This window comes from Melopsittacus undulatus, chromosome 7, assembly GCF_012275295.1.
Source record: "Melopsittacus undulatus isolate bMelUnd1 chromosome 7, bMelUnd1.mat.Z, whole genome shotgun sequence".
Classification (NCBI taxonomy): domain Eukaryota; kingdom Metazoa; phylum Chordata; class Aves; order Psittaciformes; family Psittaculidae; genus Melopsittacus; species Melopsittacus undulatus.
Window position 1 is genome coordinate 44,047,686 of NC_047533.1, and position 27,327 is coordinate 44,075,012.

The window sequence follows — 27,327 nt, forward strand, 5'->3', positions numbered from 1 at the left end:
GTACTCAAAACCTTTTTTAATGATGATGATGAAAGGTTTGGCTGAAGAAGCCAGGATTTTTGTTAAAAAGGTTTTAGTTTTGTTTTCATGGGAAAGTCTAGATAATCACAAAGCTGGTACATCTGTTCTTTCCATTATCTCTGGCTAGGCTGGTGCAGTAAGGAATCCAGAAGGCTTTTGAATTCATGTTTGCTCCTGGTAGCTGGTGTATGTTGTTAAAGAACTGTAATTGTTTAAAAAGACAAAAGGAGATAAATAAAACCTTGCTTGTGGAAAAGGACAAAAGACATTTCCGGAGGCAGAATGCTCAGGCTGCTTGAGTATTCATTTCAGTCTGGTTCTGAGTTAGGCAATAAATCGTAGCAAGAGAAATGAGAATTATATATGATGAGAAATAAAATGCCAGTCTTTAAGTTGAAGGGAGTGATTTACTTCATGGAAGACCAGGTCCAAAGGCACTTGAAAAGTGGAAGTATGAAAGCAGATGGCACAGCCTTTGCAGGAAATTTTGCATGCCGTCCTACAGACATTGTAAACTAGGTGGTTCCTAAAAGCCCTTCCCTTGCAGCTGCAAAAGAATTCCTTGGGGGAACTCCATACTAACTCTACCCTGACACCATGTGCAAGTTCTTGGATCTCAGATAAGTGTGAGTCTGTTCAGGTGGTGAGGGGAATTTCAATGTAGTGGTATAGATAATTAAATAAATCTGACACTTTATTTTCCAGTATGTAGCCTTTTCGTAGCACTTAGTTAACCTAAGAGTTTCTTGGTAGACATCTCTTGTTCTAAATGTTTTTCTAACAGTGTGACACCCTTTAAACATCATAACTGTCTTTAAGAAGACAGATGCCATGTTAAGGTGATTTAGTTAGATATCAGTATCCCAGTCGCTTTGTGAATAAATGGTATTGTAAATATAATATTTTAAATTTGAATTTTCCATCATTTTATTTTCAGTATTTTTGTTTGCCTGTTGTGCCTGCCTGAGAATGTAAGAAGATCTTTTTTGAGACTTCAAAATGTCTAAAATCGTTCTGAAGAAAAATTCTGCTAACTCTGACCTTGAGCTTCCCTGCTGGCTGATATGACCAAAATGACTAAATAGCCAAGAAGAGTAAGATAACTGAGTTGAGCCAAATTAGTCAAAGTCACTTGGTCATTATCTGCATTTCTTGCAATGCTGAATCATTTTTAACTTGCTAAATGGTAGGACAGCTAGACACATATATATAGGCTTTTAATATGTAAGCTGTTAATAAGGTTGCCCTTGCTTATCTTCTGAAAATCACTCTGATCTTCTGAACAGTTCTGGCTTGTGTGTGCATATTTGTCTTCAGGTGAGGTGTTCTGGGTAATCAAAAGTTAATAATAAAATACTTCCCGTCTGAGTCATGTGTGTAATGCCTTTTTGCCTTGGAATTCTTGTCTTTTAGTCAAGGTAAATTCTGTCATTGATCTCTTCTTGTTTGCACTCTGTCAATATATATAACTTTAAATATGGTATTTACTTTTTTTAATTGCCTCTCCGCTTAAGTAAGTCATAGGTACCTTTCATGTGGAAATAACCCATGCAATTTAGATGTATCTAAAATAGCAGTACATCTTTTGATGCAATATAATTGTAGAATTAAGGTTCATTGAAGTGTTTTGGAACTGTCTGCTAGTATAAGACACTTCAGAGTACAGCCTACCTTTTCACCAAAAATCAAAGATAGGTGGTCAAGTCAACAGTGCAGAGACAAATGAGAAATTGTCAAAGGGTTTTTCAATTCTGTTTCTAATTGTCATAAAGAATAAAAAAACAAGTTACTTTTTCAGATAGGTTTCCATGGAGGAAAGACAATGTGAAATTTGGAAATCATTTGCTACTTTGCTAACAAAACATACCTAAAAATATTAGAACTTAAGGAATAGACTGGCACACCACTAATGTGATAGAAGTGATTGGATTGAATGCCCAACATTTTGCAAATATGAGACAGAGGTGACCCTGAACCTTGTGCAAAGCCTGCTGTATGGAGGCAAAGCACAACTACGGGTCTGGGCAGCTGTCAACCCCACAGCAGCCTTGTTCTCTGTTGTAGTAAACCACACTGATCTGGTTATGTACTGCAGAACAGAACTGTATTCCTACTTAATTTACAGCCTAAGAACACCTTTAAGATGATGTCATGGCTGAAGAAGAGCAAAGTAAAATCATCTGTTACTTTTGCAAGTCATTAGCATGTATCTCTCTGTAGTTAAGGATTTATTTATACATTTTCTTAGAATTAAAACTAAACAGAAAGAGATAAATTAACACCTAATATTTGTAGGTAACAGTGCTAGTAAATAGAGAGGGTTTTGCAGATTTTCATTTAGATAACAGGCATGAATACAGGGACTTTTACAATTATTTTCTGAGACTGTGGTTGCTGTCGTTTTAAGTAGGCAGCCTTTATATTTTGTCATTTGTTGCCTCCTTTTCAATGAGCTATGTCTCTAGTACTAGTGCATCTAATATATTTAAAACTACATTATGAAGGTGCTGCTTTAAATTGGCAAAGAGACTTGTCATGCTGTTAAAGAAGAGGAAAAAATTTCCACGATAATGTTTGATATTTCATTACCTGGAACAGCTTATAGGGGACTTTGGAAAAATCAATAATTTGAAAGCTTCCCAAGTGTGAACAGAATCACCTCTTCTCTGCAGGCTGTTTTAGAAAAGTTAATGATAATTTTAGAAACTTAATACGAGCCTAAGGAGCATCATTAAGCAAGCCATACAAAGCTGTAATTTACAAAGCTAGTGCCACACAAAAATGACAGTGGATAATTTATAGATAAGGAATGGACTAAATTTCGTGGTTAATACTTGGAAGAGTGGCAAAACACTAAGTTGATGTCATCGTAAAAACCTGAAACCAGAGTGGAATCATTTTGACAACACAGTTTTAAGCAAAAGACATTACTTCCATTCTTAGTTTTTCTGTAAATCTAACTCCCTAATAAAGTATGAGAGTATACTTGCTTACTAAGGCTCTACACTGTCCTTTCTTTGAATACTTACAAAAAGTAATCTCCTAATCAAGCAATTAGAGAATCCCCAGAGAGATTCAGGGAGACACACAACTGGCACAAGGCACAGCATAGGATCTTCTCAGTATTTCATACCCTGCTCTGACTCTGTCATGTACAGTGCTCTGTATGCAATAACAATCTGTCCTGGGTCATGGCTTCCCTGCAATAAGTCGCTGGTACCTTCCACTGATATTTTCTGGAGAAGTAACAAAATGACAGCTCTTTTCTGTTTTCTGCCATATATTGAGATTTAGGGGAGAAAAAGAAAACAATAGTTAGGTTACCTGAGGGGACGTAACTGGCGGTGGTTATAGTGCCAAATTGTCATGGTTGGATCATTCTGTTTACAAATGGGATTCCTGTGGTTTTTGCCAGGAGAGCAATTGTATTTTAAAGTCATTCTAACAATACATCAGCTTGGATTTATTAATGCATGCAATTTTAATGTTCATTATTTCTATTCAAACAGTGATAAGCACTCTACTGAAATTGCAGTAATAATTCATGTTATACTTTCCAATTTGTAGGCTTTTGAGAACTTTGGATGTTTTTAATCTAATTGTTATTGGTCAAACAGTATGGCTGGTGACATTTGTTTTTTAAACAGGCAGTTCCCATTGCCTTCAATAGTAAACACTAGGTATTGGAGTCTGAAAAGCAATGTCCACATAAAATCATAGAATAGTTAGGGTCGGAAAGGACATTAAGATCATCTAGTTCCAACCCCCTACTATGGACAGGGACACCTCACCCTAGAAGATGTTGTCCAAGGCTCTGCCCAGCCTGACCTTGAACACTGCCAAGGATGGAGCATTTAAGTCTTTGGGCAACCTGTACCAGTGCCTCTCAAGATAAGGGCCACATTATCCAAATTTAAATAGATTATTGGGTTTTTTTAATATATTGATTGATTGGCAAATAAGTGTTTCTCTGGATGCATTTATTACACTGCGAATAATGTTCTGCCAAGTGGGACCTTATTTCACAGCTGTTATCTATTACTCTAATTTCCTAATTGAGTGAATTGTACACCATGGACCAGTTTCAGCAATGAAGTAAATATTGCCTAGAAGAATTTAATTCTGATGGTAATTGGGTTAAAAACAGTACTGATCTTATCAATCTGAGATCACAATCAGTGTTCATCTCAGAGAAAAAAGAAAAAAAAGTTTAATTTTCTGTGGGAGAAGTGGAAAAGTGGGAGAAAAAAAGAGTTGTCCATATTGTAGTCTCTTAGTAAAACATCCTTGCTTCTAAGAATTCTCTTTTACAAGATGTAATAGTTGCTAAGGAAACCTTTACCTAATACTAAACTATTGTTTGAGGAGAATCACAGAATGGTTTGGGTTGGAAGGGGTCTTAAAACTCATCCACTTCTAACCCCCTGCCATGGGACACCTTCCACTAGCCCAGGTTACTCAAAGCCACATCCAGCCAGGCCTAAAACACTGCCAGGGATGGGGCAGCCACAGCTTCTCTGGGCACCCTGTGCCAGTGCTTCATCACCCTCATAGTGAATATAACCTTAATTGTTAAATAGCAAAATGCCCTCCTTTGACTTTTTAACTGGAATATAAACTTTCAAGGGCAATTTTTACTCCTCTAAATTCAGTCAAATTATATTAAGCTTATGGTGATATACTTGAAATGACAATTTGTCTGCCCTCCCTTTCCACAAGTGGTTTGTGAACCCTGGACATGCTCACACATAATGATTTGTTCATTGAGTTCCTCATGTTTGCACGTGAGACTGCACAGATAATCCAAATGATGCAAAACAGCTTCAAATTAAATAGGAAGTAGTGGAAGATGGCTAAGGATACAGTAATACTGTATTCTTGTCAATTACGTATCTTAAACGTATACTCATTTACGAAACCAGAAAAGATTTTCTCCAAATACTATGTTGACTCTTTCCTGCAATGCATGGAAAGCATCGCAGTCCATTTACTTGACTTTTTTGTCATTGCTTTGTAAGCGTGATTTATGCAATATGTGTTAATTATGTCTCATTTTTCTTACTGAGAACCTTCAGAACAAGTAGCTTTTCTTTAAACAGATAATAGTCTGGGTCTTCACTGTGCAGGGCAGGTGAAGAAATTCCACCAAAAGCAGCCACACAGATCTCTTACATGTTTGTTATGATCAGTGAGTATTCATAACCAGTATTTCCTTGCAAATTTGCCTTTTTCTCTTACTTTTCCCCTTCTTTTTTTCCGTCTTCTGAAGCAGATTGTAATAACCGTCCCTTATGCCCAGGAAAAAACATACCAAGATACACACTCAAGTAATTGATGCTTGTAAATAATGCCTTTTTAATATCATCTTAATTTATCTTCTTATTTGACTTATTTGCGAAACAGTGTTTTGTCAAGCATTCAAATAGGCATCATCCATCATAAGGTTTTGAAGCACGCTTTTTGTCTTGATCAAAGGATAAGCTTGTGTTTAGCCAGTATCTTTTGGTTTAGTAGGCTAATGCAAAAAAAAAAAACCTTTGTGTAATGTTGGGTTCAACAGAAGGAAAATCATGTCTGCAGTTCACAGAAAATCATATTTTTGTATTGGCTGGAAAAATTCAGGTGGAACCAGTGCCTCACACTCTTAAACTGATAATAAACCCGACATCTAACCACTTCCTAGACTGCAATGAATAGCAGCCTGTGAAACCACAATTAAAGCATGGAAAACCACAGTTTTTGATGTCTGTGTTCTGTAATTAGTTCTATATATTCTACATGAAATCATCAGAAACACCCAGTATTCCTGAATCAATGAATGGGGAAATTGGAGACTGAGGGAGAAACTTTTTCAAGTATAAATACAACCAGAAAAGTATGTTTCACTGTGTAATTGTTCATTTTCAAACAGGTATTAAAAAGCTTTTTTTCCCGATAAAGAAGAGTACATGTGAGAAATAGAATAAGCAGGCTTTACAAATGTCTTAAAATTATGCTATGAAATAAAAACTCTCACATTCTTTAAAGATAAAAGTAAGGTAGGCAAATAGTTTGTATAAACGGGTTAAGATAATGCAGTGTTAGTGTATGGCATTTTTTCTTGTGCAGGTAAGTGTTTTGACTTTGTACCCTTACAGCACAGTGAATGTGTAAAAACAGAGAAATAATGTGAAAGGAGATGCATCTGTGGGCATGCACAGGGAGATCCCTTTATGTCGGTGTGATAGTGTTAGTCCTGGTTGCAGGAGTGGGGCCATAATCAATGCCTGAATAGACTTGTTTAGCACATTATGAGGAATATTAATGGCCTAGTTGAGAACATAAGTCAGCATGATTTTTTCTATTATTTCTGCTACAGGCAGTGCCACCCTTACTCATGTTATGGTAACAAGCTGCAATTTATGCAATAAAATATATATATATATATATATATATATATATATATGTATCAAAAGGCTTGATGCATTTGACCAGATTAGTCAGAGATAATTTGGCCACATCTGTGGACAGTGACAGTATTATAACTGAAGTTCTTTCAGGCTTAATGGAAGTCAACTGCTCTACCAGCAGACTTCGGGAAAAAGAGATTTGCTCCACAACACACTGGATTTATTAATAGTGTGGGTTTATTATTTGGCAGATTTCATCTTTCCTTCTTTTCTTTTTACATGTGTTAAGGAAGGGGCTGAGAAGAAATTGCATGCACAAAGCGAAGCATATTTATTAATTCTAATAAAAGTAATTAGACTTTCAAACATTTATTTTTAATAAAAAGGCAGTTACTTGTAGTGGTGCTTTAAAATTTAACCTGTTCTATTTTAATACATTTGTTCATGCTGTAAGCAACATAAAATTTCATGGGAGTCTACTGTAAATGGAATGAAGTAGTTTGCCTTCAAACCATCTTTGAAGGATCCATTTTAAATAGCAACTGTAGAGACTGAAAAAGCAAAGCATGGCAGAAATGTGTCTACTTTTATTTTGTAGCTGATGGTAAAACTGTAATTTTAAATGGGTTATATTGCATACTGTTTTGAGGCTTAAAAGAAATCATAAATGATACCACCAAAGGAACTTCTGCTCCCATGGAGCCAACTTTCATTAAAAACCTGTGACTCCTTACTTTTCTGTGAAAGTAGCTAAATTGTCCAAAATTGGAGCAGTTCCATTGATTTTCATTCTCATATGAGTTAAGGGCTTGTGGGTGACATGCAACAAAACCCCCAAAGCATATATTTCTATCAAATATTCTATATTCTGGTACACAGGCATACAGTTCTTGACTTTTATTACAGAATAAAATCTAAATAGATGAAATAAACAGAATAAATCTAAAGGATGAAAATATACAAATGGAGAAATTATCACTGAGGAAAAAGGTGTATTAGAGTTTGGTTATGTACACAGAGCAGTTTGGGGAGCATAGCTAGTCAATAGCGCAGATTTTAAAATTATTTAGCATTAATTTGTCTCCAGAATTCATCATTTCCCTCAGCATTTTGCATGTTTTCTAGAAACATCAAGGTTGCCAGAAGGATACTATGCAGTGCAATCACAGAAATGCAAGGCTGCAAGGGAGCTCAGTGGGAACTATTCTGAGCCATTGTCCTGCTCTGAGCAGGGAGTAGAATAGACCATTCTTGCTAGGTATTTGTGCAGCTCCTGAAGTTCAGGGACAAAGATTTCAGAGATTTCCCCAATCATCTGTTGCACTGCTTTGCGTAGCATGAAATTCTTTTCTAATACATAAGATAAATCTTGCCTGTCATTAATGGACTAGGGAACAGCTGATCATCTGCTGCTTTCTTACATGTTTGTTATCACATCTCCTGTCAGCCTCACCTTGTCGAGATTAAAGAAACTTGTATCACGAAATCTTTTATCATAGTTTATGTTTTCTTTTTCTTCTTGCTCTTTCCTCTGAATATTAAACATTAAATATTCTCTTTCTCTCTGCCTATATCTTACAAGTGCTGGAGATAGATCTCAACATTATTCCAGCTGAGACCTAGTTGGGAGCTCAGTAACCCTGCTTTATAGTGCTGTTCTGAATATATATGAATGAGATTTCCCTTTTTTTGTGAAAGGATCACATTACCTCCTATTCAGGTTTTGGTCCCCTGTAACACTATTTATTCTACTTCAGGATTTCTGTACTTATGATTTGCATTTATGCTTTTAATGTTTTACTCCTAAATGCAAGGATTTTTAAAATGTTTTTCATTACTTTCTCTTATTAAGCATACTTTCCCAATTAATTTTGCCTTTTAGTTGTTGTATAATCATATGTACTATACTTGTGTTTTATATGAAAGTATAATGAGATGGGAATTAAAGAGGTAAAGACAGTGGAAAATACGTAGGTAGAAGTGATACAGCTGAATGTTGAGAGTACGTCAGGACATTATGGTTAGCAGTATAGGGTTATAAAAACTAGCTTACAAATTAAACAATGTGAAATATTTGTCTTCACAAATCTTAAAATATGGTAATCTCTCACATGTTTGATTGCACTAAGAATGGATACATGAGGACAGAAATGAAGTTCCTTCCTGTAAAGTAATGTTTTCTTCAAGGACTTTCTACCTTCAAAGCAGGACAAGCTCTGATTTGCAGTGTTTGCTGTTCAGGAATGTTGGGTGTGTTCCTTTTATTGTGATATGAAATGTACAGAAACCTGTTGTGGAATGCAATTTAACATGTATGCTGAAGGATCAAATTAAAATTGCATGCACTGTAGAAGTAATTTTAATTGTCCTTGCCAAATACACTTTCCAATTGTAATAAACAGTTATTCTTAGTGCCTAATGTTGATGAACCTCCTGTGAACCTACTGGGATAAGTAAACATTTTCTTAACAACAGCTACCCATTTTTAATACCTAGAGGGAACTTAAAAAACAGTTCATTCCCTGACTCCAAAAACTTGCTGTTGTTCCCTTTGGTTAAGCTTTTTATAAGTATTCATGTATTTTGAGTAAAACGAGTACTTTAAAAAAAGGGCTGCAAACATGATGTCCTTTAATTATGGCTGACCACATCCCCTGTCATAGAAGAGCATAAAAAAACTTTCTTCTGTACTTTCTTCTGTTCAAACCAGCTGCACTTACATTGACTATTTATTCCACATAAACTAGTCTGGTTGGTAAGAACTAGAGCTTTGTGTGCAGAACAACAACAAAAAAAATCCTTCTGTAAATCATAAATGTAAGAGATCCAGATGTGTTTTCTGTATCAATTTTGGGGGTATCTGTAAATTCAGTGGTTAATAATCCCTGTAAACCCATTTGCAGCAAGATCTGAGCAAAGATTCGTTGCACTGTATCTACATGCTCACTGCAATCTCATTGTGGGAATCTCCTTTTGCATTGATTTGTGTACTGAGGCTTTTGCATTACTGCTTGTTCAGTTACAATGATATTAGTCCTTTTAGACGATAATTTTGCATTTTAAGCATAATTCAGTTTATTCTGTTGCAAATTCTTCTCCTAACTGAAGTATAACCTATTCCATATGGGAGCCTACAGCAGGTGTGTATATGGGACTTTCATAGTATCAAGTTTCAGGGAAAAATGAACCTGTGGTGGAATTCTTTTCTTCCTGTCTGCTGAAGTTCAGCTAACTCTTGGAGCCTGGGGTCTCCATACACTAAATATCACTTGTGATCTGAACTGTAAAAAAAATGTAGTAAGATCTTGCAAATACTGATAAAATAGATTCTCTTTCTTGCATTTGTATTTGAAATATAATTCTTTATAAAGTTCCTGTTCTAGAAAGGAATTGCAGGGTGTAACACAACATTAATCAAAATAGGACATTCTAGAAAATATCATTTAATGGACAAAAATATATCAATTGTAATGCTACTGTACTATATATATATAAGGAAGAAATAATCAGGTTAGTCCAATAGAATTGCTTGATAGGGTATATAATTTTTATACATCTTTATTATCGATCCTATGCGTTTTTGCATTTAATTTTATATTCATAAGAATAAAAGTAAAGGTTTTATTTATACCAGCATTTTAAAAACAGTTCCTACTCAGCTGTCTACTCATGCATACATTCAAGTATTTTGGACATCCATGAAAGAGTATTTTAGTGCAAAGTGTTACTGCTGTTAAAAAAAGTCATGAAGTACCCTACTACCCACAAGCACAATTCAAGCACAAAACAAAAACCAGGTTACCTCAAGCTTGTAGTTGAAATATAAAAAGGTGATAGTGGATATATTAAAAAAAAACATGAAGTAGTGTAATAATGAAGTAGTTTTAGAAGGGTCTCTGTAGAGTTTTACTTTAGCTCCTCAGTGAGAGCAGTGTGAAGGGAAAATGTCTTTATTAGTTGGAAAATACAGCCCCTATTTAATATAGAGTTCTGCCCTGGAAATGGGTGTAAAGACTTCAGATGGCCCTTTAACAATGAGAGAAGATAGAAAAGGAGAGGATAAACTTTAAATGTGCTTATGACAAGTAGCTTGTTGTATAGTAAGAAAGAGTTGATAGAAAGGTGCTGAGGTAGGGAGGACAGAGTTACTATTTAGGAAAATACTTTGAGTTTTCAAACCTTAACATTGAGGAATCAGTCACAGTCCCAGGTGGTGTGAATGGTTAAGCAGCTGTCCTGAACCGAGGTTTGCCAACGTGGAAGACTGCTGCCAACATCTGCTACAAGTGATTTAACCAAATTTACAGAAAGCGCTTATAAAAGATGTGCATTCCCTCAAGTGTTCCACACATTCAAATGGTTCATTAAGGCTGTTAATTTGTTTAGGACAGTTCTGTGCATATAAATAGTTTCCATCAGACTTGGAGATGAGGATTTCCTAGAAATCAGGGGGGTTTTTTGCTTCTTTTAGCACTGTAATGCATGAAACAAGAGACATCACAGGACTTTCTCCAAAGATTTAATGGTTTTGTGGTGAAATAAACTGTACCTCAGTAAATTATTTTGGGACTTCATATTGCCTCTACACAATCTAGTTTTAGGGGTTTTCAGCAGGTACTTTGTATAAACACACAAATGCACACTTTGTATTCTTTACAACATGTATACAGATATTACTATTGCCTGTGGTCTGAATTAGACTAAATATTTTTATTAAACGTTCATATAATACAAGAAAGAAAATTACTGCATTTTATTAAATTGCACTTATAGTTCTTCTAGGTGCACATGCATGAGGTAAATAAACGTCTAATTTGTTTTAAATGTATTTCATATGTTTGTTTTGAGAATGTTGTAAGTCAAGCTTCTCTGGAGTTCAGATATCTAAATATTTTGCAGTAGTTACTAAGATACAAAAGGTAGACTTTTTCTTATGGCATATATATACACTTGCATGGAGTAGGGAGAGCTCACTGCAAATTGTCTTTAAAGTCTCATTTAGAAGAGAGCGATGCATAAACAAGAAGACAGTGCTCACTAAAACTTAAGGTTTTCCAAGTAGTTACGGGTAAGATATTACTCTGCGGCAAGTACATCATAGGAACCAAAACTCAGGGATTATGTACTATTAGACCTGATTCATTTAAGACTAAAGGTTTGCTTTTAAATGTTCCTGTTCAACTCAGTATGTCAGGACATGCTTTGGGTCTTTGGCTACTAAGTCTAAATTTGTCCAAGTTGTGAGAGGTCTTTTGAGTTTTCTCTCTAGAATCTTATTCAGGACAACATCCACAAATCCCTAATGTAAGCAAATATAATAAAAACCCATGGTAAAGGTAAAAAGGCAACAAAACTTGACTTCCCTTGCAACTAGCAAGCTTTTAATCTGCAAGCTTTATGGATTCTAGGGGTTGCAGGGATTGTATGCTTCATGTTTTGAGACTTCTGCAGTTGCCAGAGATGCTGGTGACAGAGACAACAAGCAGAATGTATTTTTATGCATATATAAACACACATGTATGTGTATGCATATGCATAGATATTTATGGTGAGAACTAACAAAATCACTAAAATGTTTTGAAAATGGCTCCCAGAGGTTACTGGTATTGATAGCATCCTCTCAGCATTTATGAACTTGCTCTAGATACATGTCATATTTGTCTTTACAGAAATGACGCACCTCTGTTCTGTTTTTTGAAGGGTGTCAGCATGCACAGGCTTCAGGCAAAAAGCTGCAATTTGCTAGAATAAAGCTGATGATTAGTGACATCCTGTGCTATTTCCATGCTGCTCATTTCCTTGAGAGCATCTCCCAGTTGCTTCCAGCACAATTAGAGTAACAGGCCTTAGCTGTGAACTGCACAGAAACTTTTCCAAAATATATTTTATCTCAAAACTATAACCTGAGGAAATGTTAGGGTGCTCCCAACACTGCTTTTATACATCGTTATTCCTTTATTCACACCTGTCACAAGCAGAGACAGAAAGACACTAACATACTCATTTCCCTTGTGACATTCCTCATGTTGGTGGTTATGGAGAGTAGAAATGGTGCACAATTTGGGAAACAACCCTCAAAGTGCTGTAACAAAAATACCCATGTAGAATTTGGAAAGCCACGTTTGTCTGGTTTTAAGGTATAGACTGGTGCAAGTGCATAGATACCCAGTAAGTAAGGTCCTCAGTGACATAAAAGAGAAGCCTTGCATGTACATGAAGAGAAGCTAAACAAGCTTTTGATAAGCAGTGTTAGCAAAATGTCAGAACAGAAAATTCCTGTGAAAACAAGAAAGCTGGAGGTTCAGTAAGTAAAGAGGGGGTTGTCAGCCTGCGTTCCAGATCTCATGTGCAGTAGCTGATTACATTGAGGAGAGTTGCTGTCCCTACCTGTATTTCATGTGACTGAGTTAAGTCTCTGAAGTGAGGAGAGTTGAATAGATGTTTATTTCAGTGCCAGTGGAGCTTAATTTACCATATCTACCTGCTTAGCAGCCCTGGAGCTGCAGTGCCTCTCATGCAGCCATCTCCACTGCTGTGCAGTTACTCCAGCTAAAGAAGTAAGAAGTGCTGCAATGGATGGGAACTGTGCTGGCCTTCCTGGCTTCCATCTCTGTCACATGCAAGTAAACATCCCTGCCTTGTTCCTGGGCTTTGCAGTCTAAATAGATTTATCTGCCTTTGCTCCTTCACTTTTTTAATTCCTTTGCTGGAGGCACAAGAAGAGGATCCTGGAACTTGATTTCTCTGCTTAGGTGGTTGCTCACCAGCCCAGCTACAGATCGTCTCCACTTCCTTCTACATTACTACTTGAACAGGACTCACATTTTGCATGGCAGTGGTGCAGGTTAATGTTGCACAGAGAGGATATCTTTACAAGTCACAGACTTTCACAAACGGGTTAGCTGTTTTGTACAGCACACATTCCAGCAAGTAGAAGTTTGTGCTTTTTCAGGTAGGTCAGGATTTCTAAAGGCTTTTCAGTTATTACTGCATGTACTTACGTGAGAAAAGAAAGAGCTGTTGTTATGCCAAGCTTCTATGTCCTCGGGGCAAACTCGGGAAGAGCTGGATATCTGCTCTCCCTCTTAGCTTCTAATGATGCTAATAGGAGGGCTACCTGTGATTATAAAGGCAGAAAACAGGCTTTATTGTGAGTGCTACAAGAATGTGCATGTACTATTAGTTTCAAGAGCATATCTTTAAATCTAAGCAGGACTTGGAGTGTTCCTGTATAATAATGAAACAAAAAAAAAAAAACTGTCAGGATATTTCATAAGAAGAAATATTTGACTTCTTTCAAAGTACTGATACTAGCTTGTTTTCAGAGCTTCCTCCGAGGTTTTCTTTGTTATAAAGTTCCTTCTAGTCTGATTAAACAATACCGATGTTTGATAGTTTCTCCAAACTATGCCAACTGATAAATAGGTTTTCACTCAGAAAACTGCTTTACAATGTTTTCTTGAAGACAAGAAATTAAGAAAATGGGGCTTTTGTGGGTAGGGAATTATTTTAGATGTATTATTCACTACTTGTAAGTGTCTTGTCATGCCAAGTATTTGACTCATTTGTTTTTGTTGTTCCAGTCTTAGCTCGGTGATTGTGTTATTAAACATGAAATTCCTCACTCCTGGCTCCAGCAAACTAGCAAAATTACTTTTTGCTTCTCCTTTAACTGGAAGAGGGTAATAGCAGTACCTTGACAGTCCTGTCCTTACCAGACAGGAGAAAAAGAGAGGTTTTCTTGGGTTATGATGGTGCTTAAGAGCTGATCTTGTGTGGATTGTAGTTGAGTGCTGTTTTGTTCTGAATTGTTTATCCTTGGATCAGGTTCAGTGCAGGGAAAGAACAGATAGATAGTGGAAGAATGGGAATAGTTTAACATACAGTCTCATATCCAAAGTTTACCCTTTATCTGTCTAAAATACTTCTGGATTCTTCAGATAAACCAGTAACGAATATCCAGTAAATGCTTATTGTATTCATTGTTTCACAGAATTTGTAAGATCAAGGAATTGATCATTTTACTGATCTGATCAGGCTGTGTCACAAACCTGCATGCTCTGAAATGTCTGGTGCCACTGTCAATCTAAAAATGTTTCTGTTAGCTGCTGTGCTTTTGGTTTGTGACAGCTTAGCTGTTGGAGGTCTGCACTGTGAATAAGATTGCGATTAAAGAGAAAAGGAAATGAGAAATACTCTTTCAGAAAGATTATTTCTTGTTTGTGATACAGCCGCATACACAGTCATGCTGGCGTAACAAGGAGATGTTACTGCCAGATGCTTAACACCATGAAGCTGTGGCCTAAATACTATGCTCAGGATCACACAGGCTCTGTGTGTCAGAACAAGAAATGACAAGTCTTCAAGTTAGGCTACATACAAAATCATCCTTTAGGTTTGAGCTTCAACTAGGTAATTTCAAATTAATTTGTTGCACTTTCTGGTCAGATTTACTGCTTCACTGATGGTTGTCTTCTTATTTTACTTCTGCAAGAAGTAAATATAATTTTTTATACTTCTATAATACTTCTTATTTTACACTGTAAGAGCATCCTACACTTTCCCCTTTGAGAAAGAGACAAGATGTAGCTTTGATTCCTTTAATAGGGCACAACTAACATTGTGAGCACCATAAAATGCATTTTGTTCCCTAATTTTCTTCTGGGGTACAGTTGTTCTCTATAATCTTCAGACCTGGATAGTTTTGTGAAGTTAGTCTTTATATATTACCTCCTTAATTTTTTCCAAGCCAGTACCTTAAACTGTTGCCTACATTTGGACTATTGGCCTGTCTTTCATGCTTGTAAACTCCATAAGGCATTTCTATAAGGTATTTGTTTTGATAGAGTGAAGTATACCTACAGAAATACAGTATAAACAGACCTAATCAAAATTCTGTTTGATCCAACACTAATTGTCATTCTTGGCTGTTCTGCCGGGCAGCAGAAGCCCTGTGTTTTCCTGAATAATTTTAAATAACAATAAAGATGCAACTGTTTGGCTCTATCTTGGTTTTAAACATGTTTATTCCTCTTAAAGTAAATTAAAATAGTTTGCTGGGCACAAAACCAAAACCCGTAGTGTTTTGTGTATGAGAGGAATCACATTAAAATAAAGATCTTGTTGATGTATTTTTCAAACTGTCCTGACAGAAATTACTCATGCATTGTCAAAAAAAAAAAAAAGTCATCTCAAGCCTAAACCATTGGTATTAATTGAGCATGCACTGCTATGACAGAAAAGATGTTTTACTGTCAGTTAGTAGTTATTGTAGAAAAGCTTGGAGAACACCACTTCCCAGCAATATCTCCATCAGGAAAGTCATTTGAATAGCTGCTATACTTAAGCAAGTGTCTGCTGTCTTCAGTTATGTCTCCCCTGTCAGATAAGGAGATTTCTGTTATATCAGAGGTTGCTTGTGTGCTAGCTGACCTGCTAGGGGAGATACGATACCGTTCTGTGGAGTAAGTTAGGTGGTGCCAGCTATAGATGTATAGCTCCATCAATTCTGTGCAGCAAAAGAACTAGACTTTATTGGTGGTCCTCTTGTGAGTCATTCACCCCAGTGTCCTGCAGTGAAATTGCATCTCTGGGATGTACTGAGTACTGATGTCAGCAGCAGTGCACAGGGAGTGGCTTGACGCCAGTCTGCGTCAGGCATGTAGGTGGATGCAAGGGGCAGATTAAGAATGTCAGCAGAGATGTAGATTAAATTTTAGGCATGCAGACTTTTATCTGAGATTATTTAATTGGAAAGGGTAATAATAGAAGTGATAGACTTTCTATATAATGTGAGGGAGAGCTCTGTTTTAACAAACATTTCAGTATTTCGAAGTTTCCATTATGATACTGCATTTCAGTTATGCTGCAGTTTTGTATTTGCTTGATCTAAAAAGTATGTCGCATCAATGAAGCTGTTTTAATTTCTTGCATTGAGTCATTTCTCCTGATACTGTCTCTCAGAGTAAAACCTTACTGCATATGTAAACATCGGCTATGTAGTGCAAAAAAAACCCCAATTTTGAGAAAGCCAAGTGAAGTTATAAACTGTATAAAATTTCAAGATACATTTTCTGCTGAAGAGTACCATTTATGCTGCCCTGGACATTCTGTCAAAAACGTCTAAATTATAAACTAATATCTATTAGCAAGTAAAAGCAATGTAGAGTATAATTTGATTTGCCATTTATATTAAACAATTTGCTGATTTGATATTTAATAAATGTTATTACTATGTTATAAATATAAATTACTGCTTTTATAGCATTATGATACCAATTACCTTTACTGTTTGGTACATTTTATCTGTCATTTAAATTGACTAAATTAGGAGATTATTGGGAGAAACATTCTTAATCTTGAGATTTTAATTACTTTTTTCTAAAACATTCACCTTCAAAGTTGTGCAATTTTGCTGGTTTGGTTTGCTGTAAGAATGATTAGAAAGTGATGACAACTTTAATTGAGTTACCATTAAGTGCAGTGATTCACCATATCCTCATAACATTTTAACTCTGGTAAATTCTGATTGGATCCAGAATAACGTAAATCGATGAGTTAGTTCTTGCGAAGTGTGCATGTCCTAAATTGTAAATGTAGAAATAGATTCTAGACCAATGGATTTTTATCTGGAATCCATCTATTAAATTGGCAACAAAAAAATCCCTGTAGAAGTGAGACACCAAAGTAAATTCTTTAGCTGGAAATGAAACAGAAGACAATTTTAATCATTTATTTTTTTTTATCGGTCACTAGTTCTGCCCTTTGATCCTTGTTTTGTTTTTCACCTTAGCAAAACCCTACACCTTCAAACCAGGAAATGTGACTGTTACAAATACATCCTGGTGGAGAAAAACAGGAAGAAAATTTTTGGAATTTATACTTTTTTGACCATCTGAATTACAGTGTTGCAGCACTATTTTGAAACTTGCTGAGTAGAATATTTTGCTAAAAGCAAATATTTAACTTACAGACCAGAATCTGTTACTTTATTATCATAACCTAATGGATGGATCAACATGTTTTTAATTTGGGCACTAGAGAGAAGAAGGAAAGAAATACTTTTTAATTTTTTGAAATCCACATTCATTCAGAATGGGAAGCAACTACTTCACTCACCCTATTGGAAATTATGCTAGATTAGCAAGATAAAAATATGATAAAATTAATAGTAGTTGCACACTAGATCTGTGTTTTTAATTGCCTTTGCAAGACTCCCAGTTATAAACAGCACAAATCATTCTAGTGACTGCATTTCTGGAAGATAGAGAGAGAAAAAAGCTTGAAGCAAAAATTAAGAAGGGCATGGTGGTTACTTCCATTTGCTGCCCTTTCAACCACACAATTAGCTGAAACCTAAGATGCGTATTTAATAGAATTGAGAGCACAGAAAGGAAAATATAATTATTGGTATGAAATACAGCTATCACAGGCATATGTATTTCAGAAAACTGCTGTTTAGTATGTAGTGTTGCAAGGATTGTTTCATTATTTTTCCTGCATAACTGTTACATTTCATATAAATTGATCTGACCTTACAGATGGAAAAAAATAGTGTCTGCACTTCATATTCGAGTAGTGAGAGTGGCATTTTTGACACTAAGTTGTATGAGGATTTTTAAATAGATATGTATATATATAAATGCATAATAAATATAGGCAAATATATAAATATGTATGGAAATATTGTTGCACAGGGAAGGGACAAGAAGCATGCTAGCTCACTTATTGGAAGAACATTCAGTCCTTCGTTCTTAGTTGTGTTGTAGGATTGTCGTAGGAAAATTCAGCAAGGCTAATCAATGCTAATTTTAAAATTGACTGTAGAGTGAGCAAATCCCTAATTCTCACTTTGGTTGAATTGCCTTTGACTGAATACCCCATGTCCATGAGTTTCTCAATGAGATCTGTGCTGTGGAAAAGTACGTAGACTCTTTCAGTACTCACTTTCAGCATTTAACTACTTTTGATATCTTTGGGGAATGTGTTTTACTTCTTTTTAAGGGATAAATAATTATAGTAATGTCAGATGTTGTTATTACTTCATTATTGTTTAACCAGAAACCTAAGTGCTGTGTGAAACACAACTGGTGCCTTTTATTTTTTTCATCTATTAGATGGGAGTGGGACTATTTGCAATCTTTGTACTAGGGTGCATTTGTATTTTACATTGAGAGATCAGAAGACCAAATTGTGGGTGATTTCAGAGGAAAGGCAGCATGTGAAATGTGTGTTTCCTCAGATTTCTTGAGTGTTACGGTAATTGCCATTAATGGGACCATATTTTCAAATGACTCTTTGTTCTGTTTCTAAAATAGAAATATGGTCTGTCACTCAGTGAACTTCTTCAAAGAACAGGTATAGTGGCATGCTGTCCTCAAGGCTAGGAATGTAGGAAGTGGGAAAACTGTCTAGTGGAAGTTTGTTTACAGTTATTGCTGAAGAGTAATTAGGTACTTTTTGACTCTTGTCATTTGTCTTATAAGGTAAACTGTACATTGGAAACAATCTAGCCACTTATAAACTTTCCCAGATACATAACTTCATAAAGTATAGCACTTCATCAAAGCAGATCCATTAACCCTCTGACTGGTACTCTTCTCTTGGCTTTGATTGCAGCACCACACGGAAGCACCTAGCCCATCATTGCTTCCCCCATCATCTTTACCATTAGATGTATTAAACAATGCCGTTGCTGGATTTAGTACAGTGGAAGAGCTTATCCGGTACCTTGAACCAGATCGTTGGCAACTGGATTTGGAAGATCTGTACAGGCCAACATGGCAACTTCTTGGAAAGGCATATATTCATGGGAGGAAATCAAGAGGTAAATTACTCTTCTTTCTGGCCTTGCAGCTTTCTACGGGTATGTTTTCTTAAATAACAAATTAAAACACTAACAAATTAACAGTAATTAAGAGCATTGTATTTTGGTTCCAAACTTTGTATTTTGGTTCCAAGAGAGGAATATGTTAGAAATACAGTAGAGATCGTTGTTGTTAGCTCTTCTCACTGTTACAGTATCTGAAAAAGGACAATAAGTAAACTCAGAACTTAAAGGAATTTAGCAGGATAAGGTAACTAAAGGGGAGAAAAAAAAATAAATAGAAGCAGGCAGGGTAGTCTTCTGCAGGGAACCTGAGAGATCATTTCTGCAAAGTTGGAGGGCATCTTGGCTGAGTGACAATTTCTGAATTTGTGAGTTTCTTTTTTTGTGGAGGGGAAAAACTTTTTGTGTTTGAGGTAGGGAATTTCTTACACTTCCTGTATCGAGTGACTGGTTTATTTACTTACACCGTATGAAGTGAGAGCAATTAGCTAAGTCATTCTCTTCCATGATACCTTATGAAATCCCTGTGTCCACATCTAGTTTGATAGTGTATTATCAATGTAATCAGATTGAAAGTAGATTACATATTTTGAGACTTGTGGAACTATTTCTTGTTCAGCAAGACATTTTCTTCCATCTACATTTGACACTCATGAATTTTCTATGCCATATCATCCAGATGTTGCCCAGTACTTCATGTTTATGGATACCATGTGGATGGATAGCATGCAGGCAACACCTCCTTCCTTGTCCACCATACAGCATGAAAATGAAAACATATGAGCATAAATTAATAGGCTCCTGTATTGACAAACAAAAGCTAGGTTACCATCTGATCTGCAAGAAAAAGGGAGGAAGTAAACCCTTCCACAGCTCAAATTTGAGTTTTTGACAGCTAATTCTTGGATCAGAGCATAAAAATCAACACTCCATTGCTACAGGGATATGCACAGCAACTGAATCAAGAGCCAAAGAGGAGGAAATCTATTTAAAAGCTTTCAGCAATGGACTGTGCCTTTCAGATAGTCGTTTAACACTTTCCTACTTAAAGGGATTCAGTATTTGCCAAATGTATGCCATAAGCATACAGTAAGTGGGAGAAAAACAAAATTTCTGAAACCTTACATAAACTAAAATGCAGGTGTTGGGTAACATCTATATAGACAAAAGCAACTCCCTGCAAGACATATCTTAGAAAGAAACTATCAGAGTAAATCTTTTAAAGACTCCTAATTAGATGCTGAAATAGATTTTTCCACTGAATAAACATATCACGGTATTGCCACATTTATCGTTAAGAGACCACCCTCAGACTGAGTGTGTAATGTAATTGCCTGAGGTGGAAAATACGTCCAGTTGAGATGACATAGTATGAACTGTTAGGTCTGTTTGGTAAATAGGGAGAGCAAACCTTCAAACATTTTTTTGTTCTTTTCTTATTTTTTATTACATGTTACTCCTTCCAGTAGCATGTTTGCTGTATTTAAAGTTTTTAAGAAATGTTTGGGAGAATTGCATGCCCTAAAATTTTTGTTTTTTACCAAAGTCTTTGATTCTGTAATCAGATCAGTTTTATTACTGTGGTATTTAGTTAAAGCTAAATTACTGTCCTGCTTTCATAGACAAACATCAGTTTATGTCTAGATTACATGAAAATGTAATTAACAGTATATGTTACTTTATGTAGAGAATTTTCCTCTACTCCTACTAATAATTCATGTGAAAAAGACTGTATTTAGACAGCCTGAATTCCACAGAACTTCTGTATCTGATGTTTTCTCTGGATAAAATGCTTCCAAAAACTTCTAGCCAGGAAAGAAGAAACACTAAGTTCAGAGGCTTTGATGTCTAAATATAGTTCTAAATTCTTTTATAATATTAAGGATGCTTAAAAATAAAATACATTTTGCTGTGCAAAAAAAACCCCATCCATTGCTTCCCACAGAAATCTATGCCTAATCATTACAGCATATTTTGAAATCTGCTTAAGAAGAAAGGAGTCACAATACAGCCATAGTCCTTACTAGATGCTTTTCTCATATAGCTGTGTGTCTGTTTCACTCCTTTGGGGTTTTGCCCTATCCTATTGTAGGAGCCAGTGAGAAACTTACACTCCCATGAGCATCTCCAAGGTGCTTAGGAATGAAAATCAACCTGCTACTATCTGTGCCCACACACAAGTGCCCCAAACAGTATTTGTTTTGCTGAATTTGGGAGCACCATCCAGCTGGAAAAATGTTTTGGAACAGCTCCCCATGGTACTCTATAGTGGTCCCAGAGGTGCCAGACCGTTGCATCACCAATTGCAGAACACAGTTACTTTCAGACTGGTGTGAAAATGGATTACTTCAGTTGTACGTGCCAGTGAAAGCTCACTTTTGAAATAGACTTTACTGTAGTCCTACCTGCATCTACATTATTCTTTTTCTCCCTTTTTCCCTTCTCCTCTTATTTTAGTGTTTCCCATTCATGTGCTACTGCAGAGCCTCCCATTCCTCCCAAGCTAGTGCTAGACAAAAGAACTTTGACTGTTGTGTCAAACATGATACATGAGTGGAAGCCAAGTTGAAGGAGTGTTTAAATGTTCACATTATAACAGGTACTGTAACTCAGTGCACTTGGGAAATCCACATAACCTTTTATTGTGGTTAAGTAAACACTTTTAAGGGAATATATACATTCTCTCATCTAGCTTCATGCCCACAGTGTGTTAAAATAAATTTTGGACAGACAGATACTCTTTGAAAAAATAACAGCTTCATTCACACACTTCAAAGAAGTGATTATATAAGCACTAGATAAATTTGCCACAGACCTTTTAATGAAACTGAATTACACAAGGTAGGGCGAGGGCTCACTGTGAGGTAGAACAGCAATATACCTTAGTGCATTGTAAAACATGGAAACCAAACATGACATTTTTCATCTCTCCTGAAGCCTGTTACAACAGCAAGGCACACTAAAAGACACAAAGAGCTGATTGTGTGTTCTTCCACAGAACATTTTTAAAAATTAAAAAATAAAAAGAAAACTTTTTAAAACTTAAAATCAGGTCTGCAGCGTTCAAATTCATTCAATTTTGAGACAAAATGTGTAATACAGTTGCTGGTCATTTTAGTGTATTGCTCTTTTCTCTATGTTATACATACAACTAGGGAAATAGGTGCATTACTCCATTGCTTACATTCCTCCACTGCTGCCAGTAGGCAGGAAGTAACGGAGAAGCACACAACCACACAGGCATATGTCTGCCACTGGTTGTTGGGCTTACTGGAAGAGGCATCAGCTCCCAGCTTTTGTTTTCAATTTCTCATGGTGAAAAGCTGAGCAGCAATTGTGTTGGGACTCATAGGCTTAGCTTCTTGAAATTCTCTGTACCAAGCATGTCAGTCTCTGTAGAAATCTACCAGATTAACAAAACTAGCATTTCTCTCATTTTGCATTAGGCATTTTATCTTAATTTAGTCAGTTCACTTACTATATGTTTAAAAACATAACGGGAGAAAGTACTCCTCCATTCCTCTCCACAGTCTCCTTGATTAATGGAAGTAGACATGTCCACTCTATAAATGACTCAGCCTGCAGCTATTAGTTGATCAGAAGAGCTTAAATAATTTCTAATTTTCAGAGCGAATCTCTCCCCCGGAAGTTTTGTCTCTCTTTTCCTCTGCTCCCTTCTCAGCTTTCTCCAAGGAATGCTCTTGCAGTGTGGGAGGCAGGCTGGCATCCTATCAGTAATTTTATTGGAGTTATTACACACTCCTTGCTCTTAAAAATGTGATTGTTTATTTAGGAGCCTATGTTAAGCTGATAGTGATGGAATGAAGTACCCCAGCTTGGCATTCACTGTAAATGCAAGCAGAGAAAAGGCTTCAGTGTGTTTAACTGACCTTTCGTAACAATAAACCCTTACGTATGGATACCAGTATATGGATATGGTCTGCAAAAAAAATCTGTGAGGAAATATGGAATGAAACTGCTACCCAAAGATCTGCTCATGGGACAATACTAGTGAGCATTTCTACTAGAGAAATGCAGCTTTTAAATTCTCTTTGTTTCTTACATGTTTAACTAGAATTGAGAGCTATTATCCTGCCTTGGTAGGGTGAAGTTTTCCTTCATGATCTCTAGAGGCTCTTCACACAGTAGAGGGAAAAAGTATTTCTGTAGAGGGTGATTCAGATCAGAAAAATATTTTCGTTTTATTTTCCATTTTTTATATACAAACTGCTAGCAATAATGGTAAAGTGTTTGTCAAGTAGTATCAATGCACTTGCGTATTTTTCCCCTAGTTTCTTCTCGATTTAGCTCAAACCTAGTTGTTTTCAAGGGCTTTGCTCTGTTCAAAACCTCTATTTCAGTTATCTCAGTAGCCATATTATCACTGGGTTTTCTTTTCTTTTTTCTTTTCTTTTTTCTTTTTTTTTTACCAAAAAAAAGTACTCCTGTGAATTAGTCATGACTTCTGTTACTTATTGGTGTTAGGTTTGGAGAGGAAGGGTTCAGGCAAATGATCCCAGATTGTGTTCATTCTAGTCTGACTTTTCTGAAATACATGAGATTACATTGCTTTTCACCAAAAAAGAAAAAAAAAAGGCTAAAAAGTATTATTTTTTCACTAAGCAAGTCCAGTGTTTTTCAGTCTGAACTGAAGACCTGTTATTTCTCGGCTATACAGCTAAGGTGAACCTAAAGGATCTTGGCCTGTTTCAGATCTTTTCATGAGCTTGATGTTCAACCACTGGCATAATGAAACTTCAGTGTGATACAGTGGAACCAGTTTATAGGGAAACAGGTGCCAAATATTAATATCTTTAACTTGCACTTCAAGTTAGGTGCTTGCAAGTAGAAGGTGTATTTTATTTAAAGCACATTAAATGAAAATAAAACATAGAAATATATATCTATGCTGCTATGAAGGAAGAGGGAAAAATGGAACCTACTAATATTTATACAGATACACATACTTGAGCTTTTATTTGTTGTTTCTGCATTACTCACTGATTATGACTTCTCGAAGTCCATGGAAGTGTGTTCCTCTTAGATATGACTTGTTTCATTCTTTCTTATACTTACATTGTCCTTGCAGAGAAGCAGTAATTGAAATTTCAGCAGAGAAGAAGTTTGAATGCTTTATGCAAATGAATTTAAAATGTGTTTGGAGGTTTTCAGGATTCTTAGTTGCTATATGTGTTTCTCCAATCCAAAATTAATATGGAATAGCAACACGAGAGCTCAGCATATGAACATGAACAAAGGGAACTCCATTATGGTTGTTTTGATAAAACATGTATTGGAATATAGTAGCCAAAGCTACTGAAAAGCACCATTTTTTTTTTGTCTTTTTGCAGTGGTTGATCTCAACCTCCTAAAGGAGGAGGTGCGGCTGTATAGTTGCACTCCTCGCAACTTCTCAGTGTCTCTGAGGGAGGAGCTGAAGCGAACAGACACCATCTTCTGGCCATTGTGTCTTCTGGTTAAACGTTGTGGTGGAAACTGTGCCTGTTGTCATCAGAGCTGCAATGAATGCCAATGTGTACCAACCAAAGTCACCAAAAAGTACCATGAGGTAAGTGCTTTTTTTGCATTTGCATGTTTGGAAATACTGAAAGCCAATTAAGGAATTTATTTGTACTATAGGAATATTTTCAAATTTTATATATTACGCTTATAGTAAATTTTTTTTTACCATTTTAATGAGGTGTTACATAAAAAAAAAGCAGTATCTCCCTTGTTAAAATGCTTTTCTGTGGAACTATTAGGTCATTCCTGAGGTATTTCTTTCCTGGTGCAGTTTAGATCTACCACAGCCGCACCTCCTTGTTCAGCTCACTTTAGTGGCAGATGTGAACTTTATGAAGGAACAGATACCTGTCAATTTCCATTATAAATCTATAACTAAAAGCATTTACTGTAGAATTATTTATTAATTCTATTGGGTTAAGTATGCCATTAGTCCTTAAATAAATAGAAATATGAAACTGCAAGACTTTTCTTTGATAAAAGCAAGTATCTGCTCAACATGTTTTAATTGGTTTTGTAAAGGCTTGAGGTAGAAGCAAAAATAATAATTAGTGGGTGAAATAAATTAATAAATTCAGCTGAGTAAAGCTTATTTCTTTTAATGTGCTTCCTGTCACCTAGTGTGTTTCCAGTGCAATCTAGCTCCTAGACTAGGTGTATGATGAAGCACTTGCTGTGTTCTTGATGTTTGGGTTCTTCTCCTTCAGGTTCTTCAGTTGAAACCAAGGATTGGTGTTCGAGGATTGCATAAATCATTGACAGATGTACCCTTGGAACACCACGAGGAGTGTGACTGTGTGTGCAAAGGGAATACTGAAGGATAAACATATTTTAATTGTGCTGTTTTCTTTCAAAGCACATTCAATCAATGGCTGATTCTATTATGGGGCTTGTGCATTATCTCCTTCTGTAATCTCAGTTGTTTGCTTCGGGGATCTTCCATCTTCAAGATTTACAGTGAGCTCTAAAAAGAGAAGAAGCCAAACTGGGATTATATGTTGTGTGACAGCTCTGTTTGGAGGCCCACTAAAAGGATGGGAGAAAGGCATCAGTGAGGGATTTAAAATAAATGTATTGGTTTTCTTTCCCCACAATTTTCTTAACAACGCATGGATTTAAATTTAGGAGTAAAAACAAAGTTAGAAGGCTCACATAATGGAGACTTGATCCTGCTGGCGGTCTCATTTCTGCAGCTCCAGTGCATCTGGCCTCTGTTTGAAAACACCTGAAATCTATCTTTCTGTGTTCAACTACTCCTATGTACTCTAAATCAAAGCATTCTCTGTTGTATAAACTTGGGTTAAAACAGACTGCCTTGTTCTGAATTAAATATAATTTGCCTAATGCTGGTAGGAAGGACTGGATTTTTCCATAAGCACTAGTAAAGCTCCTGCCTTTTAGAAAGAAGACTGGACAATAACGAGCTAAGGAAGCAAACATTGAAAAGAACAGCGCCTTTATTCTTACTACTATGGCTGATGATTTTTTGTTTGTTTGTTATTTTTTATCGTGTACATTTTTATACTCTCCTTTTGACAACATAACTATTTGCTTTTTCTAAACTTGTTAAATATATCTATTTTTACCAAAGGTATTTAATATTCTTCTTTTTTATTACAACCTAGATCAACTATTTTTTAGTTTTGTGAGACTTTAAAGCCAGATTTATACAGTTGGAGGAACAGAGATGTGGTAACAATGGGAAAAGGAGCATGATCTCTTTGCAGTTGGTCACTACACAGTGAAAAAACCACCAGTTTTTACCTGGATGCACAGGAATAATGCACAGAGACGTGTGGATGAAGCTCTAAGCTTGCTAGCTGCATGACACTGAAAATACAAGAGACAGATGTTACTATAAGTGATTTCAGAAGCTGACTTTGAAAATTCCCTCTCTCGATACTGGCCTTTGTTCAGGTAGAAAAGAAATGAGCATAGATAGATGCATTCTGGCTTGTTTAACTTCTTTTAATTTCTTGAAAATAGAATGATCTGCAACATAAGAAGCACAGTGGCTTGAAGTCTTCATGATGCACCATGGTCATGGGAAGGCAGCCCTGTTAATGTTGAAGAGTATGGTTTTCCACTGACAGTTATAACTGTTTAAGTACTGTTCATTCACAGGATCATAACACTCTTCAGAACAGTTTGATGAACTATGGTTTTGTTCTTCTGTACATTATATTCCTTAACCAATACCCTTATTCTGCCCTATGCAAATTGAAAAGGAAACAGTAAAGTATTTTGCTTGTATAATGCTTTAACATTATGCTTAGTTTATTTTTTTGACTATTGGATTTGCAGATTGTAATGAATCACCAAATAAAGTAATAATGCTAATTTTGGGAGAATAGGTGTTTCTGTGTGGTTGCATATTTGTATCTGTTAAACATACAATAATGGGAAAAGTTAAAGAAGGTGATTTTCTATTTACCATTTTTAAAATCAGTTATGAAAACAAGTCTTCTGTTACCAAGGTTTCCACTTTCTTAATTCTGTTTTACTGTAAGTACACAAGAAGAAAAAGAGGGAGGAAGGAATGTGATGCTATTTGCATAAACACTA

General features: G+C 36.0%; 1 protein-coding gene across 1 annotated transcript in view; it reads left to right on the forward strand.

The window, feature by feature from the left end:
* Window positions 1-26,106, forward strand: part of PDGFC (platelet derived growth factor C) — a 132,711-nt gene extending 106,605 nt beyond the window's left edge. The window contains exons 4-6 of the mRNA XM_031048849.2: window positions 19,029-19,236; window positions 24,591-24,808; window positions 25,470-26,106. Coding sequence (XP_030904709.2) covers window positions 19,029-19,236; window positions 24,591-24,808; window positions 25,470-25,586 — 543 coding nt within the window. The 3' untranslated portion in view covers window positions 25,587-26,106. The remainder of the gene's footprint in view (window positions 1-19,028; window positions 19,237-24,590; window positions 24,809-25,469) is intronic.
* The last annotated feature ends 1,221 nt before the right edge of the window (window positions 26,107-27,327 follow it).